This window comes from Pseudophryne corroboree, chromosome 2 (assembly GCF_028390025.1).
Source record: "Pseudophryne corroboree isolate aPseCor3 chromosome 2, aPseCor3.hap2, whole genome shotgun sequence".
Classification (NCBI taxonomy): Eukaryota; Metazoa; Chordata; class Amphibia; order Anura; family Myobatrachidae; genus Pseudophryne; species Pseudophryne corroboree.
Window position 1 is genome coordinate 854781099 of NC_086445.1, and position 23457 is coordinate 854804555.

The 23457-nt window shown below is 44.6% G+C and overlaps 1 protein-coding gene and 1 non-coding gene across 3 annotated transcripts in view; both read right to left on the minus strand.

The window, feature by feature from the left end:
* AKAP10 (A-kinase anchoring protein 10) overlaps window positions 1-23457 on the minus strand; it is a 201886-nt gene that overhangs the window by 24277 nt on the left and 154152 nt on the right. For both annotated transcript variants that reach the window (XM_063955810.1, XM_063955809.1), the window contains exons 10-13: window positions 13212-13373; window positions 12915-13024; window positions 12536-12618; window positions 12348-12400 (exon numbers count right to left, since the gene is read on the minus strand). In XM_063955810.1, the coding sequence (XP_063811880.1) occupies window positions 12348-12400; window positions 12536-12618; window positions 12915-13024; window positions 13212-13373 (408 nt within the window). The remainder of the gene's footprint in view (window positions 1-12347; window positions 12401-12535; window positions 12619-12914; window positions 13025-13211; window positions 13374-23457) is intronic.
* LOC135054158 (U5 spliceosomal RNA) lies at window positions 17202-17317 on the minus strand. Its single transcript, XR_010243397.1, has one exon. It is a non-coding gene; the product is annotated as a U5 spliceosomal RNA (small nuclear RNA).

Sequence of the window (23457 nt, forward strand, 5' to 3'; positions counted from 1 at the left end):
CAAATTAATCAGTACAGTCTCCTTGAGTATCCTAGTTGCACTGCGTTGCGACGAACATGTATTTTCAGCAAAAAAAAAAAAAAAAAAAGACATCCAATACTAGCAGAGTTGCACAGGACCTGGCGGCTCACTCACAACAGGCATCCCATGCTGCATGGCATATTGAGGCTAGATGAGGACACATCTGTATAAACTTTATTAATATGCAGAGATGCGGTGTATAATTTCACTGTTTTCTACATGGAAGAGTGATATTATAGATGCAGTGGTGGTGGTGGGAAGTGGGGGTAGGGGGTGCAGTCTAGGAATTACATTAAACAGATAAGTCCATAGAAAATTATATAGCTGTAAACACTCCATTGTTGGATGCAAGACAGCCAGGTCTCTCTCTCACATTTCCAGCAAACTTGTACTCTTCTAATGCACTCGTATATAGGTTGCACATAGCAACCAGCTTCTAACTGTATTTTAGACTATGACAAACGAGCCTACAAGCAGAGTGGTTGCTATGGACAATTAACCACTTTGTAGGTCTTGAAGGTTTGATACATCTCCACATATATGAAAACACGTCTAATCATGCACCCTGAATGTTGCCTGCCACATATGCATTTCTACAGAAATAACACTCAACCCTTTCATACATGAATTATGATAACTTAATGAAATATTGTTTTAAAATGTATTTTATTAGTCTGCAGGGCTTATAAAAATGCAAAAAAAGTTGTTTGTTTTTTAAACTATAAAACGACCACTTGAGTGGACATCATGCATCTGCGACATAATAACTTACTCCATCATGAAACAGTATTTTAATGGTGAAAGCGTTTTTTTTTTTTTTCTTGTAAAAAAGGTAGAATGAAAAAAACAAATATCTGGTATGGTTCCAGGTTGTTCTTATGTTGCTTATTTTATTTTCTCCAGACACTAAATATCCTCTGAGTTGAAAACAACACAGTTTTATGCCTATTTATAGATGTATTCATCCAGAAACAAAAATATCCTCAGTATTTTTAACAAAAATATTTTTCTTGACTTCTAAGGTTGCCTCATACCTAGAAAATTAGCTTTTTTACAAACTTAATTTGACTGATGTTAATGCTTGGTGGGAAAGTTGGAGAAGTACCCTGTACTTAGTTTTACATGTACAAGCTGCACTGTGGCACCTGTTAGAATGTTTCGCATCCGTAAGCTTTGGCCAGTGATTTCCCACGCTGATCCCGATTTCCCACACTGATCCTGATTTCATGAGGTGCCTCTGACACGGCCCTGCGCTAAAACAGAGGTGGTGTCTCAGGTCTTCCTCTTCAAGGTTGCTCCATACAGCAACTCTTGAACAATGGATGCTTTGAAAAACAACTTATTTCTTGTCACTGAATCAAGACATTGGATAAAGCAGCCTTGCATTTAAACAAGTCACATCAAGAAAGTGAGAGAAAACCCGAATGTACCATCTCCTGTGTTTGAATCTGTGTGGGTACACTGCCACACGCTGATCCATGAGATCCACCTCCCCCGTGTGAGTGTTATACTACTCTGTACCTAACCTGTTGCTAGATGCTCTTCATGTCTGGAGAAAATAACAATACTAATAAAGCATACGCCACTACTACCACAGCTGCTATTGATGATAATCATTTTCAATTATTAACAATTTTAAAAGTTAAGATAACATAACGATACATGTAAGGCTTTCAGCTGTCAGGACTGGTATATATGGCTATTATATGAGGAATATATATAGGTTAGGCCTATATGCCAGCATAAGCCTAGCACGCATCAACTGTGACAAAAAATAAATTGAGTGTTTGATGAAAACATCTACCATATTATGCCCTAAACATTACTCGGATTTATTTATTTTTTTACCTACTCTTCTACCTTTGAGTAAAAACTTTTGACAGAAATCCCTGAAGTCCTCAGTGCTAGTGAACTTTTCTCAGCCATTTTATTTTGCCCCTTTTTGTTAAAAGCTGCCACTAGGTGGCATACCTTAAGTTTGCTAGAGGTCCATGGAAGAGGTCACCATGCACTAGTGATGTCAAAAGAGAGTTTATATAGGAGATAATGACTTAAAAACAGCTGATCACTGTAGTGGCTTCTATGCATGAAAGCGTTAAACTCTTCCCAAGTGACAAGTGGCAGTACAGTATTTTAAAAGCCAAAAAATTCATAATAAAAACAAACGTTATTATATAGCACTGTGCTCATATCAGTACACAGGAAGCAGGAAAAACCAAATCCACGATAATAAGAATTTACTTACCGATAATTCTATTTCTCGGAGTCCGTAGTGGATGCTGGGGTTCCTGAAAGGACCATGGGGAATAGCGGCTCCGCAGGAGACAGGGCACAAAAAGTAAAGCTTTTCCAGATCAGGTGGTGTGCACTGGCTCCTCCCCCTATGACCCTCCTCCAGACTCCAGTTAGGTACTGTGCCCGGACGAGCGTACACAATAAGGGAGGATTTTGAATCCCGGGTAAGACTCATACCAGCCACACCAATCACACCGTACAACTTGTGATCTAAACCCAGTTAACAGTATGATAACAAAAGGGACCTCTGAAAGACGGCTTCCTACAACAATAACCCGATTTTTGTAACAATAACTATGTACAAGTATTGCAGAATAATCCGCACTTGGGATGGGCGCCCAGCATCCACTACGGACTCCGAGAAATAGAATTATCGGTAAGTAAATTCTTATTTTCTCTATCGTCCTAGTGGATGCTGGGGTTCCTGAAAGGACCATGGGGATTATACCAAAGCTCCCAAACGGGCGGGAGAGTGCGGATGACTCTGCAGCACCGAATGAGAGAACTCCAGGTCCTCTTTTGCCAGGGTATCAAATTTGTAAAATTTTACAAACGTGTTCTCCCCCGACCACGTAGCTGCTCGGCAGAGTTGTAATGCCGAGACCCCTCGGGCAGCCGCCCAAGATGAGCCCACCTTCCTTGTGGAATGGGCATTTACATATTTTTTGCTGTGGCAAGCCTGCCACAGAATGTGCAAGCTGAATTGTACTACAAATCCAACGAGCAATAGTCTGCTTAGAAGCAGGAGCACCCAGCTTGTTGGGTGCATACAGGATAAACAGCAAGTCAGATTTCCTGACTCCAGCCGACCTGGAAACTATATTTTCAGGGCCCTGACAACATCCAGCAACTTGGAGTCCTCCAAGTCCCTAGTAGCCGCAGGCACCACAATAAGCTGGTTCAGGTGAAACGCTGACACCACCTTAGGGAGAAACTGGGGACGAGTCCACAGCTTTGCTCTGTCCGAATGGACAATCAGATATGGCTTTGTGAGATAAAGCCGCCAATTCTGACACTCGCCTGGCCGAGGCCAGGACCAACAGCATGGTCACTTTCCATGTGAGATATATCAAATCCACAGATTTGAGTTGTTTAAAACAATGTGATTTTAGGAATCCCAAACTACGTTGAGATCGCCCAGTGCCACTGGAGACATCAAAAAGGGGTTGTATATGCAGTACTCCCTTAACAACTTCTGGACTTCAGGAACTGAAGCCAATTTCTTTCTGGAAGAAAATCGACCGGTCGAAATTTGAACCTTAATGGACCCCAATTTGAGATCCATATACACTCCTGCTTGCAGGAAATGTAGGAATTAACCTAGTTGAAATTCTTCCGTGGAGCCTTCCTGGCCTCACACCATGGAACATATTTTCACCTAAGCGGTGATAATGTTGTGCGGTCACCTCCTTCCTGGCTCTGACCAGGGTAGGGATGACCTCTTCCGGAATGCCTTTTTCCCTTAGGATCCGGCGTTCACCCGCCCTGGCGTCAACGCAGCTGCGGTAAGTCATGGAACAGACATGATTCTTGCTGAATCAAGATCCTTTCTAGTATCTCTTGAAGTTCCGGGTACCAAGTTCTTCTTGGCCCAAACCGGAACCACGAGTATAGTTCTTACTCCTCTCCTTCCTATCATTCTCCATACACTGGGTATGAAAGGCAGAGGAGGGAACACATACACCGACTGGTACACCCACGGTGTTACCAGAGCGTCCCAGCTATTGCCTGAGGGTCTCTAGACCTGGCGCTTCATGTGGGACGCCATCATAACCACCTTTGGTCTTTCCCAACGGTTTACAAACATGTGGAAACTTCCAGATGAAGTTCCCACTTTTCCGGGTGGAATTCATTTATGCTGAGGAAATCTTCCTAGTTGTCCACTCCCGGAATGAACACTGCTGACAGTGTTATCACATGATCTTTCGCCCAGCGAAGAATCCTTGCTGTCATTGCCCTCCTGCTTCTTGTGCCGCCCCGTCTGTTTACGTGGGCGACTGCCATGATGATGTCCTACTGGATCAGCACCGGTTGACTTTGAAGCAGAGGTCTTCCTAGGCTCAGAGCATCGTAAATTGCCCTTAGCTCCAGTATATTCATGTGGAGAGAAATCTCCAGACTTGACCACACTTCCTTGGAAATTTCTTCCTTGTGTGACTGTTCCCCAGCCTCTCAGGCTGGCATCCGTGGTCACCAGAACACAGTCCTGAATGCTGAATGTGCTGCCCTCTAGAAGATGAGCACTCTGCAGCCCCCACAGAAGAGACACCCTTGTCCTTGGAGACAGGGTTATCCGCTGATGCATCTGAAGATGCGATCCGGACCATTCGTCCAGCAAATCCCCCTGAAAAGTTTTTGCGTGAGATCTGCCGAATGGAATCGCTTCGTAAGAAGCCACCATTTTTCCCAGGACTCCTGTGCATTGATGCACTGATACTTGGCCTGGATTTAGGAGGTTTCTGACTAGGTCGGATAACTCCCTGGCTTTCCCCTCCAGGAGAAATACCTCTTTCTGGACTATGCCCAGAATCATTCCTAGGAACAGCAGACGTATCATCGGAAAACAGCTGCGATTTTTGGAATATTTAGAATCCACTCGTGCTGTCGTAGAACTACTTTAGATAGTTCTTTTCCGACCTCCAACTGTTCTCTGGAAACTTGTCCCTTTCAGGATATCGTCCAAGTAAGGGATAATTTAGATGCCTTTCTTCTTTTAAGAATCATCTTTTCGGCCATTACCTTGGTAAAGGCCCGGGGTGCCGTGGATAATTCAACGGCAGCGTCTGAAACTGATATTGACAGTTCTGTATCACGAACCAGAGGTACCCTTGTTGAGAAGGGCAAATTTGGACATGGAGGTAATCCTTGATGTCCAGGGACACCATATAGTCCCCTTTTTTCCGGTTCTCTATCACTGCTCTGAGTGACTCCATCTTGATTTGAACCTTTTTATGTAAGTGTTCAAAGATTTCAGATTTAGACTATAAAAGACCAGATACCCAAGGCGCAAACTCACTGTGGCTGCCGTTTGAGGAAAAAAAGGGCCACCAAACCCTTATAGCATATATATAGAACAAACAAATACTCAAAAAATGGGCGCTTAGTGTAGTTTCATATAATGAACAATAAATACTTAAAGTCCTTTGTGAGTGAAAAGTCCAACTCCAAAGAAGGGCCTCCTATAGAGATGTGTGCGTCTTCTGATTCACAGGTACCTCACGATGATATGTAATGGAAAAACAAAGTGGAAAAACATAGTGTAATTTGCCTTTAAACACCGCAAAGTCTTTAAGACACAAAGAGGTATATGCAATAGCGGGCGAATCGGCAAAAAAGGCGAATTCCGGGCCGTTTTCGCCTCCAAAAATCAATTCGCCTATGCAGTGCAGTCATTTTTCGCAAAAAAACGGCCCGTCAAAATTCGCCTTTTTTCAATTCGCGTTTTTCCGAATTCGCCTTTTCTGCAATGGTACAGATGCTGCAATTCGCCTCCAGCATATTCAATTCAAGTTTGGAAATTCGCCTGCAGTGCTTTTAGACAGCAAATTCGCGATTTTCCATCCGCCACACTTTGGAGGGTGAAAACCAATAAAAAAAATTTAAACATGTTTTTTTTTGTGTTTTTTTTTTGGGGAATAGTAGATCTATTTATATTAGAAGGGATTAGGTTTTTTTTTTTTTTTTGGGGGAGGCACAAATATTATTTATATATTTTTTAAAATAATATTTTTTTTTTTTTATTGCTGGAACGTAAAATCAGAAAAAAAAATGGCGTGAGGTCCCCCCTCCAAAGCATAACCAGCCTCGGGCTCATTGAGCTGGTCCTGGTTCTAAAAATGCAGGGGAAAAATCGGGCAGGGATCCCCCGTATTTTTAAAACCAGCACCGGGCTCTGCGCCTGATGCTGGTGCCAAAAATACGGGGGACAAAACGAGTAGGGGTCCCCCGTATTTTTAACACCAGCACCGGGCTCCACTAGCTGGACAGATAATGCCACAGCCGGGGGTCACTTTTATGCCGTGCCCTGCGGCCGTGGCATTAAATATCCAACTAGTCACCCCTGGCCGGGGTACCCTGGGGGAGTGGGGACCCCTTCAATCAAGGGGTCCCCCCCCCCAGCCACCCAAGGGCCAGGGGTGAAGCCCGAGGCTGTCCCCCCCCATCCAATGGGCTGCGGATGGGAGGGCTGATAGCCTTTGTTGTAAAAAAAAGATATTGTTTTTTCCATTAGTACTACAAGTCCCAGCAAGCCTCCCCCGCAAGCTGGTACTTGGAGAACCACAAGTACCAGCATGCGGGAGAAAAACGGGCCCGCTGGTACGTGTAGTACTACTGAAAAAAAAATACCCAAATAAAAACAGGACACAGACACCGTCGACAGTAAAACTTTATTACACACTGCCGACACACACATACTTACCTATGTTCACACGCCGACATCGGTCCTCTTCTCCATGTAGAATCCCGGGGTACCTGAAAATAAAAGATCAATATACTCACCTCAACAGGCTCCAGAGATAAATCCACGTACTTGGCAAAAAAAGAAAGCGCATTTACCCGCTCCATAACGGACTGAAAGGTGTCCCATGTTGACACATGGGTCACCTTTCCACGATTAAGATCTGACAGTGACAGTTGTCACTGACAGGTCTCTAAGCCAATCAGGAAGCGCAAATTCGTTGCGCTCACCTGATTGGCTGATCGCTGTGACAGCGCCTTGCAAAGCCGCTCCATTATATTCAATGGTGGGAACTTAGCGGCTAGCGGTGAGGTCACCCGCCGGTCAGCGGTGACCGGCGGGTGACCCCACCGCTAGCCGCTAAGTTCCCACCATTGAAAGTAATGGAGCGGCTTTGCAAGGCGCTGTCAGAATACAGACGGCGTCCAGCCAATCAGCTGAGCGCCACGGAAGTAGCGCTTCCTGATTGGCTGAAGGGACATCAGTGACAAGAGTCACGTGATGTCCCGGCATTCGGGAGAAAGTAGTGTAATGTGAAAACATTACACTCCTTTCTAGTACGTATGGCTCGCTGATCGTTTTTTATTTTGCCAAGTACGTGGATTTACCACTGGACCTGGACCTCTGGACGGACGCTGGAAGGTGAGTATAATTTTTTGACAGGTACCCTCGGATCGTCGGAGATCGTTGCAGTCGGCGTGTCAACATAGGTAAGTATGTGTGTGTCGACGTATGAAATAAAGTTTTACTATCAAGGTGTCTGTGTCCTGTTTTTATTTGGGTATTTTTTTTTCAGTAGTACTACAGGTACCAGCGGGCCCGTTTTTCTCCCGCATGCTGGTACTTGTGGTTCTCCAAGTACCAGCTTGCAGGGGAGGCTTGCTGGGACTTGTAGTACTAATGGAAAAAACAATATCTTTTTTTTTTACACAAAAAGGCTATCAGCCCTCCCATCCGCAGCCCATTGGATGGGGGGGGACAGCCTCGGGCTTCACCCCTGGCCCTTGGGTGGCTGGGGGGGGGGACCCCTTGATTGAAGGGGTCCCCACTCCCCCAGGGTACCCCGGCCAGGGGTGACTAGTTGGATATTTGATGCCACGGCCGCAGGGCACTATATAAAAGTGACCCCCGGCTGTGGCATTATCTGTCCAGCTAGTGGAGCCCGATGCTGGTGTTAAAAATACGGGGGACCCCTACTCGTTTTGTCCCCCGTATTTTTGGCACCAGCATCAGGTGCAGAGCCCGGTGCTGGTTTTAAAAATACGGGGGATCCCCTGTCATTTTTTTCCCCGCATTTTTAGAACCAGGACCAGCTCAATGAGCCCGAGGCTGGTTATGCTTTGGAGGGGGGACCCCACGCCATTTTTTTCCATGATTTTACCGTTCCTAGCTATTGGGCAGGAAGGCGAATTCAGCACGCCCACTGCTCGCCGATTGGCCTGGATCCGCCTGCGGGAGGGGCGAATCAGTTTTACATTGAATATAGTGAAACCAGCGTCCCGGCGACAGGGCTGCAGCTGGCGATAGCGGGCGAATCACACAGAGGCGGATCTAATGCCGCGATTCGCCCGCTATTGCATATACCCCAATGGCTTGATATTCAAGGGTAGCGTACCCCACTCACAAGGAAAAGGGTATGGCTCCACACATAATGGTATCTTTATACATCTGAAATTGACGGTTAATGGCATGGATGGCGTACCATTACTCACTCAGATAGTCGTAAGGATCCTCCTATCACGGTTTCTTTGAAATGTCCAGCTCCAATCACAAACCACATGAATTGAATTAAAATACGGTTTATTTAAAACAAATTAAAACATGGGATACACAGGAGACCACACACAATATGCCAGGGGCAGAAAGTACAGTGTGCCAATGCTGAGCCGCCGGCCGGAAACGGCAAAAACAAGCCAGATGTGATGCACAACTACACTCCCACATATGTGTGTGATACTACCTGTAGACACCCTTCTCCAACGCGTTTCTCCCCTACAATGGGGCTTCTTCAAGGAAACAAGAGTGTCTATCATTTACAGCAATATATATGGAATGACCGGAACTTAGCTGATCAGATGTATATCTGTATCAGCTGTGTTGCTATGGTGATAAACTGACACGAGGTACCACAATGCACTAGGTGTTAGTTGCCGTGGTTACCCCAAATGCGGACGCAAAACTCCCGGCCGTCACACCTAACGTAACGTCACTTCCTGTTATCATCGCCATGACAACCCGTGCTGTCTCATAACAGACACGAGAAGCCTGGGTGAAAAGAAAAAAGTGGAATGGAAACATGAGTTATAAAAACCATAGTGGACATATAACAAGGAAATAACACCCGCCCATCTTAGCGGACCGTCGCTAATTGTTCATATTGCAAAAACAACCCGTGCTGTCTCATAACAGCCACGAGAAGCCCGAGTCAATTTCCATTATTTAAATCTATAGATGGGAAAATAAAAATATATAGACATATGTCTAAAACTAGCATGGGACGAGGAAATCACTTCCGCCCATCTTGGCGGAACGTCACTTCCTGTTATTGTAACCATGGTTACCCGTGACAAATTCACATATTGAAGGACACCAAATTATGTGTAGTCGTAACTATAGTAACCCTAGCGCTTAAATATTAACCACACATGTAAATTAGTGTGCAGGATATGGAATAATATATCAGCCTAATAATATGTTAAAACTACACGAATGGAAATATAGCTATTATGTCTAATGGATGCTGTAACCTGGGACTGTAGTTATGCATCACATAAAGCAATTACAGAAACCATCGTAACTCAAATTCATGATTAAGACCATTCGGTACAAGTGATTCTAAATTATAGATCCATCTCATTTCACTCTTAGCCAGTCTGATTTCTTTATTATTATTTCTCCATTGGTCCTTCACTAATTCTATGGCCCAAAATGACATAATGTGATCCGTAGAACAATTATGTACTTCTTTAAAATGAAGTGAGAAAGGGTGAGTAATCAAACCCTTCCGTATATTACGAATGTGTTCCGCCCAACGAACTTTCAAACTTCTACTAGTTTTACCTATGTACAACTTGTTGCAGGTACATTGTATGGCATAGATGGCATATTTGCTATTACATGTAATAAATTGCTGGATCCTATGTGTTTTACCATTCCTATCAAAATATCCTGCACACTAATTTACATGTGTGGTTAATATTTAAGCGCTAGGGTTACTATAGTTACTATAGGGGCTGCCTGCTGCAGTCTACTTCCCTTTCCTCTATGTCTGGGCAGATATGACTGGCCTTTTGCCCGCTTGCCCACATGGGAACGGAAGGATTGAGGCTGAAAAGACAGTGTCTTTTTCTGCTGAGATGTAACTTGGGGTAAAAAGGTTGGATTTCCCAGCTGTGGCCGTGGCCCCCAGGTCCGACGGACCGACCCCAAATAACTCCTTCCCTTTATACGGCAATACTTCCATGTGCCGTATGGGATCTGTATCACCTGACCACTGTCGTGTCCATGACATCTTCTGGGAGATATGGACAACGCACTTATCTTGATGCCAGAGTGCAAATATCCCTCTGTGCATCTCGCATACATATATATAGAATGCATCCTATTAAATGCCCTATATCAATAAAATATTTTTAGTCAGGGAATTCGACCAAGCCAACCCAGCACTGCATCTCCAGGCTGATGGCGATCGCTGGTCGCAGTATAACCACCGTCTGTGTGTATATACTTTTTAGGATATTTTTCCAGCTGCCTATCAGCTGGCTCCTTGAGGGCGGCCGTATTTGGAGACGGTAACGCCACTTGATAAGCGTGTGAGCGCCTTATCCACCCTAATGGGTGTTTCCCAACGCGCCCTAACTTCTGGCGGGAAAAGGTATAACGCCAATATTTGCTATCGGGGTAAACCCACGCATCATCACACACTTCATTTTATTTTATCTGATTCAGGAAAAACTACAGGTAGTTTTTTCACTTCCACATAATACCCTTTTTTGTGGTACTTGTAGTATCAGAAATATGTAACAGCTCCTTCATTGCCCTTAACGTGTGGCCCTAATGAGGAATACGTTTGTTTATTCACCGTCGACACTGGATTCAGTGTCCGTGTCTGTGTCGACCGACTGAGGTAAATGGGCGTTTTTTATAAAAAAAACCTGACGGTGTTTCTGAGACGCCTGGACCGTTACTAATTGTTTGTCGGCCGTCTCATGTCGTCAACCGACCTTGCAGCGTGTTGACATTCTCACGTAATTCCCTAAATAAGCCATCCATTCCGGTGTCGACTCCCTAGAGAGTGACATCACCATTACAGGCAATTTCTCCGCCTCCTCCAGCATCGTCCTCATACATGTCGACACACACGTACCGACACACAGCACACACACCTGGAATGCTCTGACAGAGGACAGGACCCCACTAGCCCTTTGGAGAGACAGAGGGAGAGTTTGCCAGCACACACCAAAAAACGCTATAATTACATAGGGACAACCTTATATAAGTGTTTCTCCCTAATAGCATCTTTATATATATTTATATCGCCAATTTGTGCCCCCCCTCTCTGTTTAAACCCTGTTTCTGTAGTGCAGTGCAGGGGAGAGCCTGGGAGCCTTCTCTCCAGTCTTTCTGTGAGAGAAAAAATGGCGCTGTGTGCTGAGGAGATAGGCCCCGCCCCTTTTACGGCGGGCTCGTCTCCCGCTCTTTAGTGAAGTTTGGCAGGGGTTAAATATCTCCATATAGCCTCTGGGGGCTATATGTGAGGTATTTTTAGCCAGTATATAGGTTTACATTTGCCTCCCAGGGCGCCCCCCCCCAGCGCCCTGCACCCTCAGTGACAGCGTGTGAAGTGTGCTGAGAGGAAAATGGCGCACAGCTGCAGTGCTGTGCGCTACCTTTAGAAGACTGTCAGAGTCTTCAGCCGCTGATTCTGGACCTCTTCTAACTTCAGCATCTGCAAGGGGGCCGGCGGCGCGGCTCCGGTGACCATCCAGGCTGTACCTGTGATCGTCCCTCTGGAGCTAATGTCCAGTAGCCAAGAAGCCAATCCATCCTGCACGCAGGTGAGTTCACTTCTTCTCCCCTCAGTCCCTCGTTGCAGTGATCCTGTTGCCAGCAGGACTCACTGTAAAATAAAAAACCTAAGCTAAACTTTCTCTAAGCAGCTCTTTAGGAGAGCCACCTAGATTGCACCCTTCTCGGCCGGGCACAAAAATCTAACTGGAGTCTGGAGGAGGGTCATAGGGGGAGGAGCCAGTGCACACCACCTGATCTGGAAAAGCTTTACTTTTTGTGCCCTGTCTCCTGCGGAGCCGCTATTCCCCATGGTCCTTTCAGGAACCCCAGCATCCACTAGGACGATAGAGAAAAGTGCCTTTTTTCACGATCGCGAAAACACATGGATCTGGGAACTTATCCCAGATCCTGTTTTTCACGTGGAAACGGCCATTAATTGAATTGACCCAAAAATACATTGGGCAAAAAAACTTTTTGACAGAAAAATTTATTCCGCCCCCCATGGTGGAAGCAGTCAACTAGTACACTCTAAAGTACGGTCCTCCTGCAGAGGGATAGTTACCTCATCAGTGCTTCCTTGAACCCACTTTTTCATAGCTTGTGAGAACATTGAACCTAAAAACACAAATAAAAGATATGGTAACTGTCTACTCATACAATTTTATCCAACATGAGGAGGAGTACTGCAAGGCTCATTCAGCCACAGATTTTACACTGCTAGCCAAATGTGAATCTATGGAACTAAATCACCTTTGGATTTCTTCACATCTGGCTCCGGCTCAGACTCACGGATGAACTGACCTAAGTCACTAACTGTCCCAAAAGTCATTTTTCTGTGAAAATAATGAAAAGATAAAAGATTTAATATGAGACATACTAAAAAAAATAAAAAAACAAAACAACCTACAATAAATGTAGCAAAGCGGTTTTCAAATGTTGAACAGCTTTAACAAGGCATTCAATGCACACACATGCAAACCAAAACTAGTGTGTACATTACTACAATCTGCAGTAAAGAAATGTAGCCAGTATATATGTGCCCTACTATTGTACAGGAACCCAACACCTTGTCATTCTATTGAGCAGGCTTACAGAGAAAGATACATGGTATAGGAGAATGTGTTCTTACCCTGCATATGCTCGCTGATAAAGTGACTCGGGATCCAGGCTTGCAGCATCGACAATTATTGCTTCATCAAAATTTTTCAGAATTTTTACATTGCTCTTTTTGATATTAGGCTGAAACAAAAATAAAATGTATATATCAGTAGGTTTATAACATTATATCCATTACATAATTAGCGCCTAGATGGTGCCAATTATAAAAACGTATGGCTTCTCTCCCGCCCCCAAACAGCACACTGTGATTTTTACATTGAAGTATGTATACACTTTCTTATCATCCAGCGTTATGGTGCAGCAGTACCTGGGAGGAAGAGGTCTCTGATGTGCCTGCATAGGGCACATGGATAGGAGTGCCTTGATTCCCTGCTCCAGTCCAACTATAGTCATCCCCTCGTACTGAGTGGATCAAATCGTTCAAGTACTTGTAATACAGGTTGCTGGAGAGAAAGCCAGGCAAGAAGACCTGAAATTCAAAAATATTCATGGACTAAGTGCTACTGAAATAAAGACAATACAAGAAAAAAACAAAAACGGATTTTTGGAAATATAGTATGTTAGGTTCTATACTACCAATAATGCAACAACAAACACCAACAAATGTAAGACTAGATATTCATCGTTTTACAGCTGTTGGTAAAATGTAGCCAAGGTAATGCAATGTTGATTCAGGGACTAATTTTTTACTTCCTGCTTTATCCGCTATACTGTAACAACATCTCGTAATACTGAATTAGTTTTGTATTTCAAAGAATAATCTCTCCAGTATGCAAGAGGCTCCACACTTGGGATTTTCAAGTATGCAGACCTTTCTGGGCCCTGAAGTAATGTAGCATTTTGTATGTTGCATATCATTTTAAACAGCAGAATCTGCTTGTGCGTCTTATTCGCATAGCAATGCGCATAAGTCGCATTTAGGGAAAGAGAAAAAAAAAAAGACTCCCGACGTTAGTAAAGTTGCATGGGAACTGACGGCTCACTCATGCCAGGCATCTCTCGGTGCATGGTGAATTGAGGCTAGATGTATGAGGACACATCTGTATATGTATTCAAAAAGCATCATGGACCGCTACTTATAGAATGTCATCGCAAAGTATCCACAATGGAATGTAGACCACAAAAACACAAACAGTCCACATAACAGAAACACCCCATCATTAACCTGTCTTCACGCAATTAAAAACAAATCATAAGCTTGCTACGGATTGTACAATAGAGAAAAAAAATATGATTTCCCAGTAAGATGGACTTTTAATTGGTATCCGGTCTCTAGGTCAACAGTCATTCGGTCGACATGGTTCTAGGTAGACATGTACTAGGTTGACATGACAAAATGTAGACACAAGTTTTTCACAATTTTATTTAATTTTTTAAAAACTTTTTCATACTTTACGATCCACGTGGACTATGATTGGGAACAGTAACCTTGCCCGAAGCATGGCGAGCATAGTGAGCTATGCGCGGGGACACTGTGCACTAATTGGGGTTCCCGGTCACCCTACGAAGAAAACACCACCTTTTTTTTTATTTAAACTAATGGCGACCTTTTGTCATGTCGATCTTGCTCATGTCGACCTATTTTTTGTGTCGACTTAGTCACTGTCGACCAATAGTGGTCAACCTAGTGAGTGTTGACCCAAGTGTGGTAGACCCTATGAACCACACCCCTTTTATTCACCGGTAAGGATTTGAAGGAGACCTTGTTGCCATTATTTTCCATATTATTAAAAATAGGATTTTGGTACTTACCAGGTAAATCCTTTTCTTTGAATCCATAGGGGGCACTGGAGTACTCTTGGGATATGGACGGGCTTCCGTAGGAACAGCACTGAATATTTAAATTTAGAACACTCCACCCCTCCATATCCCCGAGTACCTCTCAGTGTTTTTTACTGAGCCGAACAGGAACTATAGAGAGGTTGACAATGGAGTATTACATATAACATAACTGACAATAACGAAGTTAACCCATAACGTTACTGACAACTATACAGTTGACACCCTAACCAGCACTTGTAATTTGAACCAGTCGGTGAAAATGTGTTACCATAAGATCCTCAGAACTAACCACAACTGCTCTGGGTGGGCGTCCAGTGCCCCCTATGGATTCAAAGAAAAGGATTTACCTGGTAAGTACCAAAAATAGGATTTTGGTACTTACCAGGTAAATCCTTTTCTTTGAATCCATAGGGGGCACTGGAGTACTCTTGGGATATGGACGGGCGTAGCCGAACAAAGGCACTGAATATTCAAATTTAGGACTCTCCCCCCCCTCCATATCCCCAAGTACCTCAGTGTACTTTGCCAGTGTTTTTTACTGAGCGAACAGGATATAGAGAGGTTGACAATGGAGAATCCCTATAACATAACGGACAACCACAAAGTTGATCCGTAACCTTATTGTCAACTAAACAGTTGACACCTTAACCGATAGAACTTTATAATTTGAGCCAATTGGTGAAAATGTGTTACCCTAAGCTCCTTCGAGCTTAATACCATCCAAGTTAAATTTGTTCACTAAGCTCCCTTGAGCTTACAACAACCCAGGTAAAACTGCTCTGGGTGGGCGTCCAGTGCCCCCTATGGATTCAAAGAAAAGGATTTACCTGGTAAGTACCAAAATCCTATTTTCTTTATCATCCACTAGGGGTCACTGGAGTACTCTTGGGACGTACCAAAGCTTCCCTCGTGGGCGGGAGAGCTGTTTGATACTTGTAACAGTAGGCAGCCAAAGCTAAATGCTGATGGCGCCACCATTCATAACGTGTAAACGTGCACAAACGTGGTGCACTAAAGGCTATGTAGCCGCGTCGTAGACGCTCCACGACCCGCTGGGTGTGACATTCCCACAGAACCTGTGGGATGCTATTACTGACGTAGGCGATTGTAACTTAGCCTTAAAGTAAGCCTGACTTGTAGTCATTATTATCCAACCGGATAAAATCTGCTGAGAAACTGGCTAACCCCAGTTTGCAGTATCATATAGAACAAACAACGTATTCATATCACGTACTACATATATAAACGCGTAACGCGTGTACCACATTCAGAATTTTAGAATGTGCTGTCCCCACAGGAACCACTATTGGTATATTGATGTGAAGAATACGAAAGCGGATTTCGTCGGAAGATCTGCTTTGTAATGAGAAAACTCAAATACGGTGGCTTGGAATACAAGGCACCCAAATATGAAAACAAAATCCTTGCCGAAGCACCCTTGGCGAAGCCAAGGCTAGAAGAAAAATGTTTTCCAAAGTGAGAACTTAATACCCATTTGTTGTAAGGGTTCAAAAATATGAAACTTAATTCCCATTTGTTGAAAGGATTCCAAAATATGAAAACTAAGAAATCTGAACCCAACCTCAAATCGCCTGGCGCTGTAGGTGGGATAAATAGAGTCTGAACTTTGGTGACACCTTGTAGAAAGATGTTTACAGACGTAAATAGAGGCAAACGCTTTGAAAATAAGTTTACCACACAGATACCTGCACTCTTAGTGCAGATGAACGCAGTTTTCCATCCCATCCCGTTTAACAGAATACGGGTACTTGAAGTATGATGTTGGAAACTTCCGAGGTTTATAACCTATGTAAGCACACGAAATTTTTTTTTTTAATTATGAGCTGCCTTAAGCGGCTTACTATTTCGTAACATGGTTGGTATAACCGATACTGTAATTCTCTATTTTTTAAGAGAGCGGTCTGAACTCTCACCCCGTCAACCGCAGCTGCGGTACATAGATAATAGGTACATAGGTAACTATGGGTAAAAGAACGTTCCGTGATGTAACAGGTTGGCCGTATTATGAGCGGGCCAAGATCGTGTGCAAGTATTACTTGAAAATTCGAGAAGCAAACTTCTCCGAAACCCATGAGATACCACCAGTATGACTGTGACGAACTGTCTTCTGATCCGTTTTGGCAACGAAGAGAGAAGCGGAAAATGGTGGAGCCAGATACACGATGCTGAATGACCCCATGAATGTGATGTACACATACTGAGCTTTTGTAATTGTGGCGAGATGCCATTATGTATACTTGGGGTAACCGCCTTCTGTGGACTCACATATGAAACACCTCTGGATTTAATGTCCAGTTTTCAAGATCCAAACCCTGACGGGTGAGATCTTTTGTCTAACAAATGTCCACTCACGGATTGATGTCTTGACATTTTCACATAATGGCGTTCTGAGCCATTGAAGATTTGAGTTACCTGCCGCATTGCCATGCGGCTTCTTGGTTTTCACTGGTTGTTGTGTATGCAACTGCCGTTGCTTTGTTTGACTGCTTACGGGCAGCGTGAGCCAGGCATGAAAAAACAAAATTACATGAAACTCACGGTTGTTCCTGTCCACAGAAATCTTTAGTAAAAAGCGAAAGATTTATTCGTTCTGAAGAGAACCCAGAGTCTATCCCTGGTCAGACTGAAAACGAATCATTTATTGCATTGTAAAATGCACAGAGTTCTAGGACATTTATCTATTGCATTGTAAAATGCACAGAGTTCTAGGACATTTATTGACAGCAATCTGTCGTGTTTTAGAACCTTTGCGTTGAAAACACATCTTTATTCTTAATAAGTGAATACACCAATGTACCGCTGTGCGTGTACCTTTGTTCTTGCTGGTGTAGTAGGTAAAAGTCTTTGATTTACCTTATTTATAATCTTACCTAGGAATTGACATCGTTTAGACCGACTTAGATGTGATTGTTTTCGAACTTAATCTGCTACCGCAGTATACCTTAGTAGCGCAAGATAGAGGAACTTTGTTGATACATAGTTCTTATGTGAGATGAGCGATTATTCCAACATCACTTTGGTAAATACCGGAAGCGATAAGCAACGGTATAAATGAAATGGTTAATGGTTGTGGCGATTTGCAAACGCTAGAACCTGTGATGAAGAAACCGGACTGGGTAAATACGCATTGTGAAGATCAAATGCAATTATACAATTTTGTGGCTGCAATAAGCAAAAACTAACTGCAGAAAATCCATTTTCTAACTGTAGTAAATGACTTGCTGATTGATATTGCAACGGAGCTGTTTGATTTTGCTCAAACAGACGGGAATAAGTAATTTTGACTCTGTTGGCGTACTATTGCCTGGTTTATAAACCAGCAAAGACTAAATGACAACCTGCCAAACCGTTCGCCAGAAGCAGTTTTGTACTCTAAGCTGTAAATAGCTGAGACATATATGAGTTGAAGTCATGAAACCTCGCAAATGTAACCTGAAAAGACGCACTTCCACAATTGTAAAAGAGGTCATCAAACCACTGGCTTGCTGACTGTAACGTCCTGTCGTTACAAGGCGTGAGTGATTTTTATAAAGGAATAAAACGCCGTTACAAGTATATTGTATGCGCTAATGGCAGAATATCGTAAAGGGATAAAATGTCGTTACACATATATCCAATTTAGGAGCAAACAAGCTCTGGCCTTGTCGCGCTTAACTAGCGACATTGAAAATAACCGGCGTTAGCAAAAGCTTTACAGATATACTCTGCAGCTTCTTTTAACCGTGATCGGCATGGTTTCATACATATATTCTAGTGACCCAAATGTATCTGTGGTTTTTATAATGTTTGACAGAAACGCATATACCAATGGCGGATCGCGTCCTTTTGGAAACGATTATGTATGGTTGTCCAAAACCCCGCACTATCTGAATGCTGGACTAATGTACCCTTCTCACTTGTAGTTATCGGTGTGAGATTTGACATAGAATCGTGCATTAAATTATAAGACTAGTGAAATAAACACTCTGGTACCCAAAGGAAAATTGTCACTTTGGAAAGATTGTCTTTTGTTAGCGCTGGCGGAGTTATTCTGAGACTCCGATTACCGCTGTTTTAATTTGAATTGCCAATGTTAACATTTTTAGTCTGCACTAGAGCCTTATTCGCTATGTAGACAGACATCATAATAGGCAACAGACAGACACTTGCACGACTTAATAACATTATTATATGGCATATATATCTATATATATATGTTATTGCTGAACAGCATATTTATTAGGAAACTAAAGTCTTTATGTGAAAAGCAGTTCACATGGGCATGAAACCCGAACCAAATTCCTACTAACACCCCTGCGCCTTCTGGTGGCTTAAAGATGTAGGGCAGGAATGTTCTAGAATTATCTTGAACTAAAAAATTCCCACTAACACCCCTGCGCCTCCTTGTGGAGTAGAGGTGTATGGTCTGGAATTATAACTGGAAAACCAGCAATGATTAAAATGGCCGTCATGCCATGCTTTCCCAGAAAATCACAGTACAGGTTACCTGCTGCAGTTTTAATATAGGCTTAATAGCCTATTATACAGTTACTTTGCCCAGGTGTAGGATACAGTAAAATATATGCATTTATTCAAATAATATGAGCACTGCCTGCAGTGTATTTATCTTGCAACTGTAACCAAAAATAACAGAAAACATGGTTAAACGTGCAATAGGTTATGCCACTGATAACCTATTGCCAGCCAAAGCCTCATATATATATTATATATATATATACAGTGTTTACACATATAATCACAGTTCATACTGATATTATAGACAGTTTCGCCAGCAAAAGCTTCATTATATGTATATATATATATAAAACGTGCTGAAACATCACAGTACACAGTGTACATTGTTTAACGTGCTGCGCTGCTTGTGTATTTTGAACCCCTGCAGCCTTTGCTGCTGCTATGGGTATTATTCCCCCCCCCCCCCCTGCATCCCTTACCTGCAGCGTACGGAGATCGGGAGCAGGGAGAGCAGGAGAGCCTGAATCTAGCGCCGGGGAGCCGTCCGGCAGCTGCTTCCTACAGCAGTACACAGTCTCCCTGTGTCTGCGGTGTCTCTCTGGAAGAGTGGCCTGCGTCCTTTAGTGACGTGCGGCCGCTCTCTTTAGTAGAGGAGCGTCTCGGCGGCGTGTAGCGGTGCCGGGCCATCAGAGCAGTGAGAGCGGCCGGCGTCTGAGTGACGTGCGGCCGCTCTGCTTAGTTGAGCGCCCGGAGAATGTCGGCGGCGTGTAACGGTGCCGCATCAGAGCAGTGAGAGCGGCCGGCGTCTGAGTGACGTGCGGCCGCTCTGCTTAGTTCAGCCCAGGAGAATGTCGGTGGCGTGTAGCGGTGCCGTGCCCTCAGAGCAGTGAGAGCGGCCGGCGTCTGAGTGACGTGCGGCCGCTCTGCTTAGTACAGCGCACGGAGATTCTCGTACCGGGCCATCAGCGCAGTGAGAGCGGCCAACGTCTGAGTGACGTGCGGCCGCTCTGCGCATCGTTCAGCAAGACCTTCAGCGGCGTGCTCTTTCTACAGTATAACACTCACGTGCTCAGCGGCTATGGCATTTCTACAGTATAACACTCACACACAGCAGGGCGGCAGCGTGAGCTGACCGCCCTGACACTCATACCTTGTGCCGCCTTCTCTTCTCTCTGCAAGCTCCGTTTCAGCCTCATCTTGGCTGTGACGGAGCTTCTGTAAGCTCCTTGCAGCTGTAGATCCTTCCAGCTCTTTGTCTTATCCTGGCTGTGACGGAGCTTCTTTCTGTAAGCTCCGTTCAGTTTGCAGGAGACAGTGGCTGCCTGTGGCTGTGAGGGTGCTCTTTGTGAGGACCGACACGCCATGCGCTTGCCTATAGCGCCTGTGGCTGTGAGGGTGCTCTTTGTGAGGACCGACACGCCATCCGCTGCCTTGCAGCGGCACCATCCCGGACCCATGTTTTTCCATAAACTGAGACGGGAAGTGTAAAAATTAAAAATAAAAATAAAAATCTGAAAAGTGGCCATTGCCACAAGCCGATGTTCATCTGTGAGCACCGAAAAAACACTGGCAAAGTACACTGAGGTACTTGGGGATATGGAGGGGGGGGAGAGTCCTAAATTTGAATATTCAGTGCCTTTGTTCGGCTACGCCCGTCCATATCCCAAGAGTACTCCAGTGACCCCTAGTGGATGATAAAGAAATCCTATTTTCTTTATCATCCACTAGGGGTCACTGGAGTACTCTTGGGACGTACCAAAGCTTCCCCCATGGGCGGGAGAGCTGTTTGGCACTTGTAACACTAGGCGGCCAAAGCTAGATGCTGATGCCGCAAATGTATCAAACTTGTAAAAGCGCACAAACGTGTGCACTGAAGACCATGTAGCCGCACGGCAAAGCTGCGTCGCAGAAGCCCCACGACCAGCTGCCCATGAAGTTCCCACAGAACGTGTGGAATGAGCGGTTACTGACGTAGGCGGTTGTAACCTAGCATGAAGGTAAGCCTGACGTATGGTCAGTTTTATCCATCTGGACAAGGTTTGTTTAGACGCTGGCCAACCCATCTTGGCAGCATCATAGAGAACAAACAACGTATCCGTTTTACGAACTGAAGACGTTCGGGATACATAAACGCGTAATGCGCGTACCACATCCAGAGTTCCAGAATGTGCCGTCAACACAGGAACTACTATTGGTTGATTGATGTGAAAAGATGACACTACCTTTGGTAAGAAGGCGGGATTCGTACGAAGTTCCGCTCTGTCATCATGAAACACCAAATACGGTGCCTTGCATGACAATGCACCCAAATCCGAAACACGCCTTGCCGAAGCTAAGGCTAGAAGAAAAATTGTTTTCCAAGTGAGAAACTTTATATCCACTTGCTGTAAGGGTTCAAAATATGAAGACTGTAAGAACTCTAAAACCAGATTCAAGTCCCATGGCGCTGTAGGTGGAATGAATGGAGGCTGTACTCTGAGGACACCTTGGAGAAAAGTGCGTATAGACGGCAATAGAGCCAATCGTCTTTGAAAGTAAATTGACAAAGCAGATACCTGCACCTTTAGTGTAGATAAACGCAGTCCTCCATCTAACCCTGTTTGTAGAAACAACAAGAGGCGGCATAACTTGAAAGCTGATGTCGGAAATTTCCGAGCTTCACACCAACCTATATAGGCACGCCATATTCTGTAATAATGAGCTGCCGTAACTGGCTTCCTAGCTCGTAACATGGTTGGTATAACTGAATCTGGAATGCCCTCTCTTCTTAAGAGGACGGTCTCAACAGCCACCCCGTCAAACGCAGCCGCGCTAAATCGGGGTAAAGGAATGGACCCTGTTGTAACAGGTCTGGACGTAGCTGGAGCGGCCAAGGATCGTCTGCGAGTAATCCTCGGAGATCCGAGTACCAAGCTCTCCGAGTCCAATGAGGCGCCACTAGTATGACTGTGACCGACTCTCTTTTGATTCGTTTTAGCACCAGAGGGAGCAACGGAAACGGTGGAAACAGATACACAAGACTGTACGGCCACTCGACCGTGAGAGCATCCACCGCCACTGCCTGTGGATCTCTTGTTCTGGACACATACTGGAATGTCTGGTGATTGTGTCGAGACGCCATCAGGTCCACCTGAGGATAACCCCATCGCTGAACCAACATGCGAAACACTTCTGGATTTAATGCCCATTCGCCTGGATGAAAATCCCGACGACTGAGATAATCCGCTTCCCAGTTGTCCACTCCCGGAATGAACACTGCCGACAATATCACCTGGTGGCATTCCGCCCAATTGAGGATTCGAGCTACTTCCCGCATTGCCATGCGGCTTCTCGTTCCTCCTTGTTTGTTGATGTATGCGACCGCCGTCGCATTGTCCGACTGCACTTGGACAGGCTGAGAGCGAAGCATATGCACTGCTTGTCGTAGCGCATTGTAAATTGCGCGGAGTTCTAGAACATTTATCGACAGCAATTTCTCGTGATCCGCCCAGAGACCCTGGAGCTGACAATTTTGAATTACCGCTCCCCAACCTCTGAGACTGGCGTCCGTAGTTAGAATTATCCAATTCCAACCTCCGAACCGTCTTCCTGCGGTTAAATTGTGTTCCTTGAGCCACCAGAGCAGAGATACTCTTGCTGTTGGTGACAACCTCACCCTGTGGTGAATCTGCAGATGCGAGCCCGACCACTGGGCAAGCACATTCAGCTGAAATGGACGAGAGTGAAATCTTCTGAACTGAAGCGCCTCGAAAGCTGCCACCATTGTGCCTAAGAGGCGAATGCACAAGTGTACCGACACTGTGCGTGGCTTGAGCACTAATTGTACTAGATGGCGTAGCATTTGTACTTTCTGCTGTGGTAGGTAAATTCTTTGATTGACCGTATCGAGAATCATACCTAGGAACTGAAGGCGTTGAGACGGAATTAGATGTGATTTCTTGAAGTTGACAATCCAACCGTGGTGAACCAGTACATCGTATGTTAGCAGCGCATGTTGGAGAAGTATCTGTTGAGACGGAGCTTTGATGAGCAGATCGTCTAAATACGGAACTATTGTCACTCCCAGGGATCTGAGGTGAGCTATCATCACAGACATCACTTTGGTGAATACCCGTGGCGCTGATGACAGGCCAAACGGTAGAGCCTGAAACTGGTAATGGTTCTGGCGTATTGCAAACCGTAAGAATTTCTGATGAGGCTGCCAAATTGGAATGTGTAAGTACGCATCCTTGAGGTCTAGCGCAATCATAAATTCCTTTGCCTCTAAACCCGCAATCACCGAACGTAGAGACTCC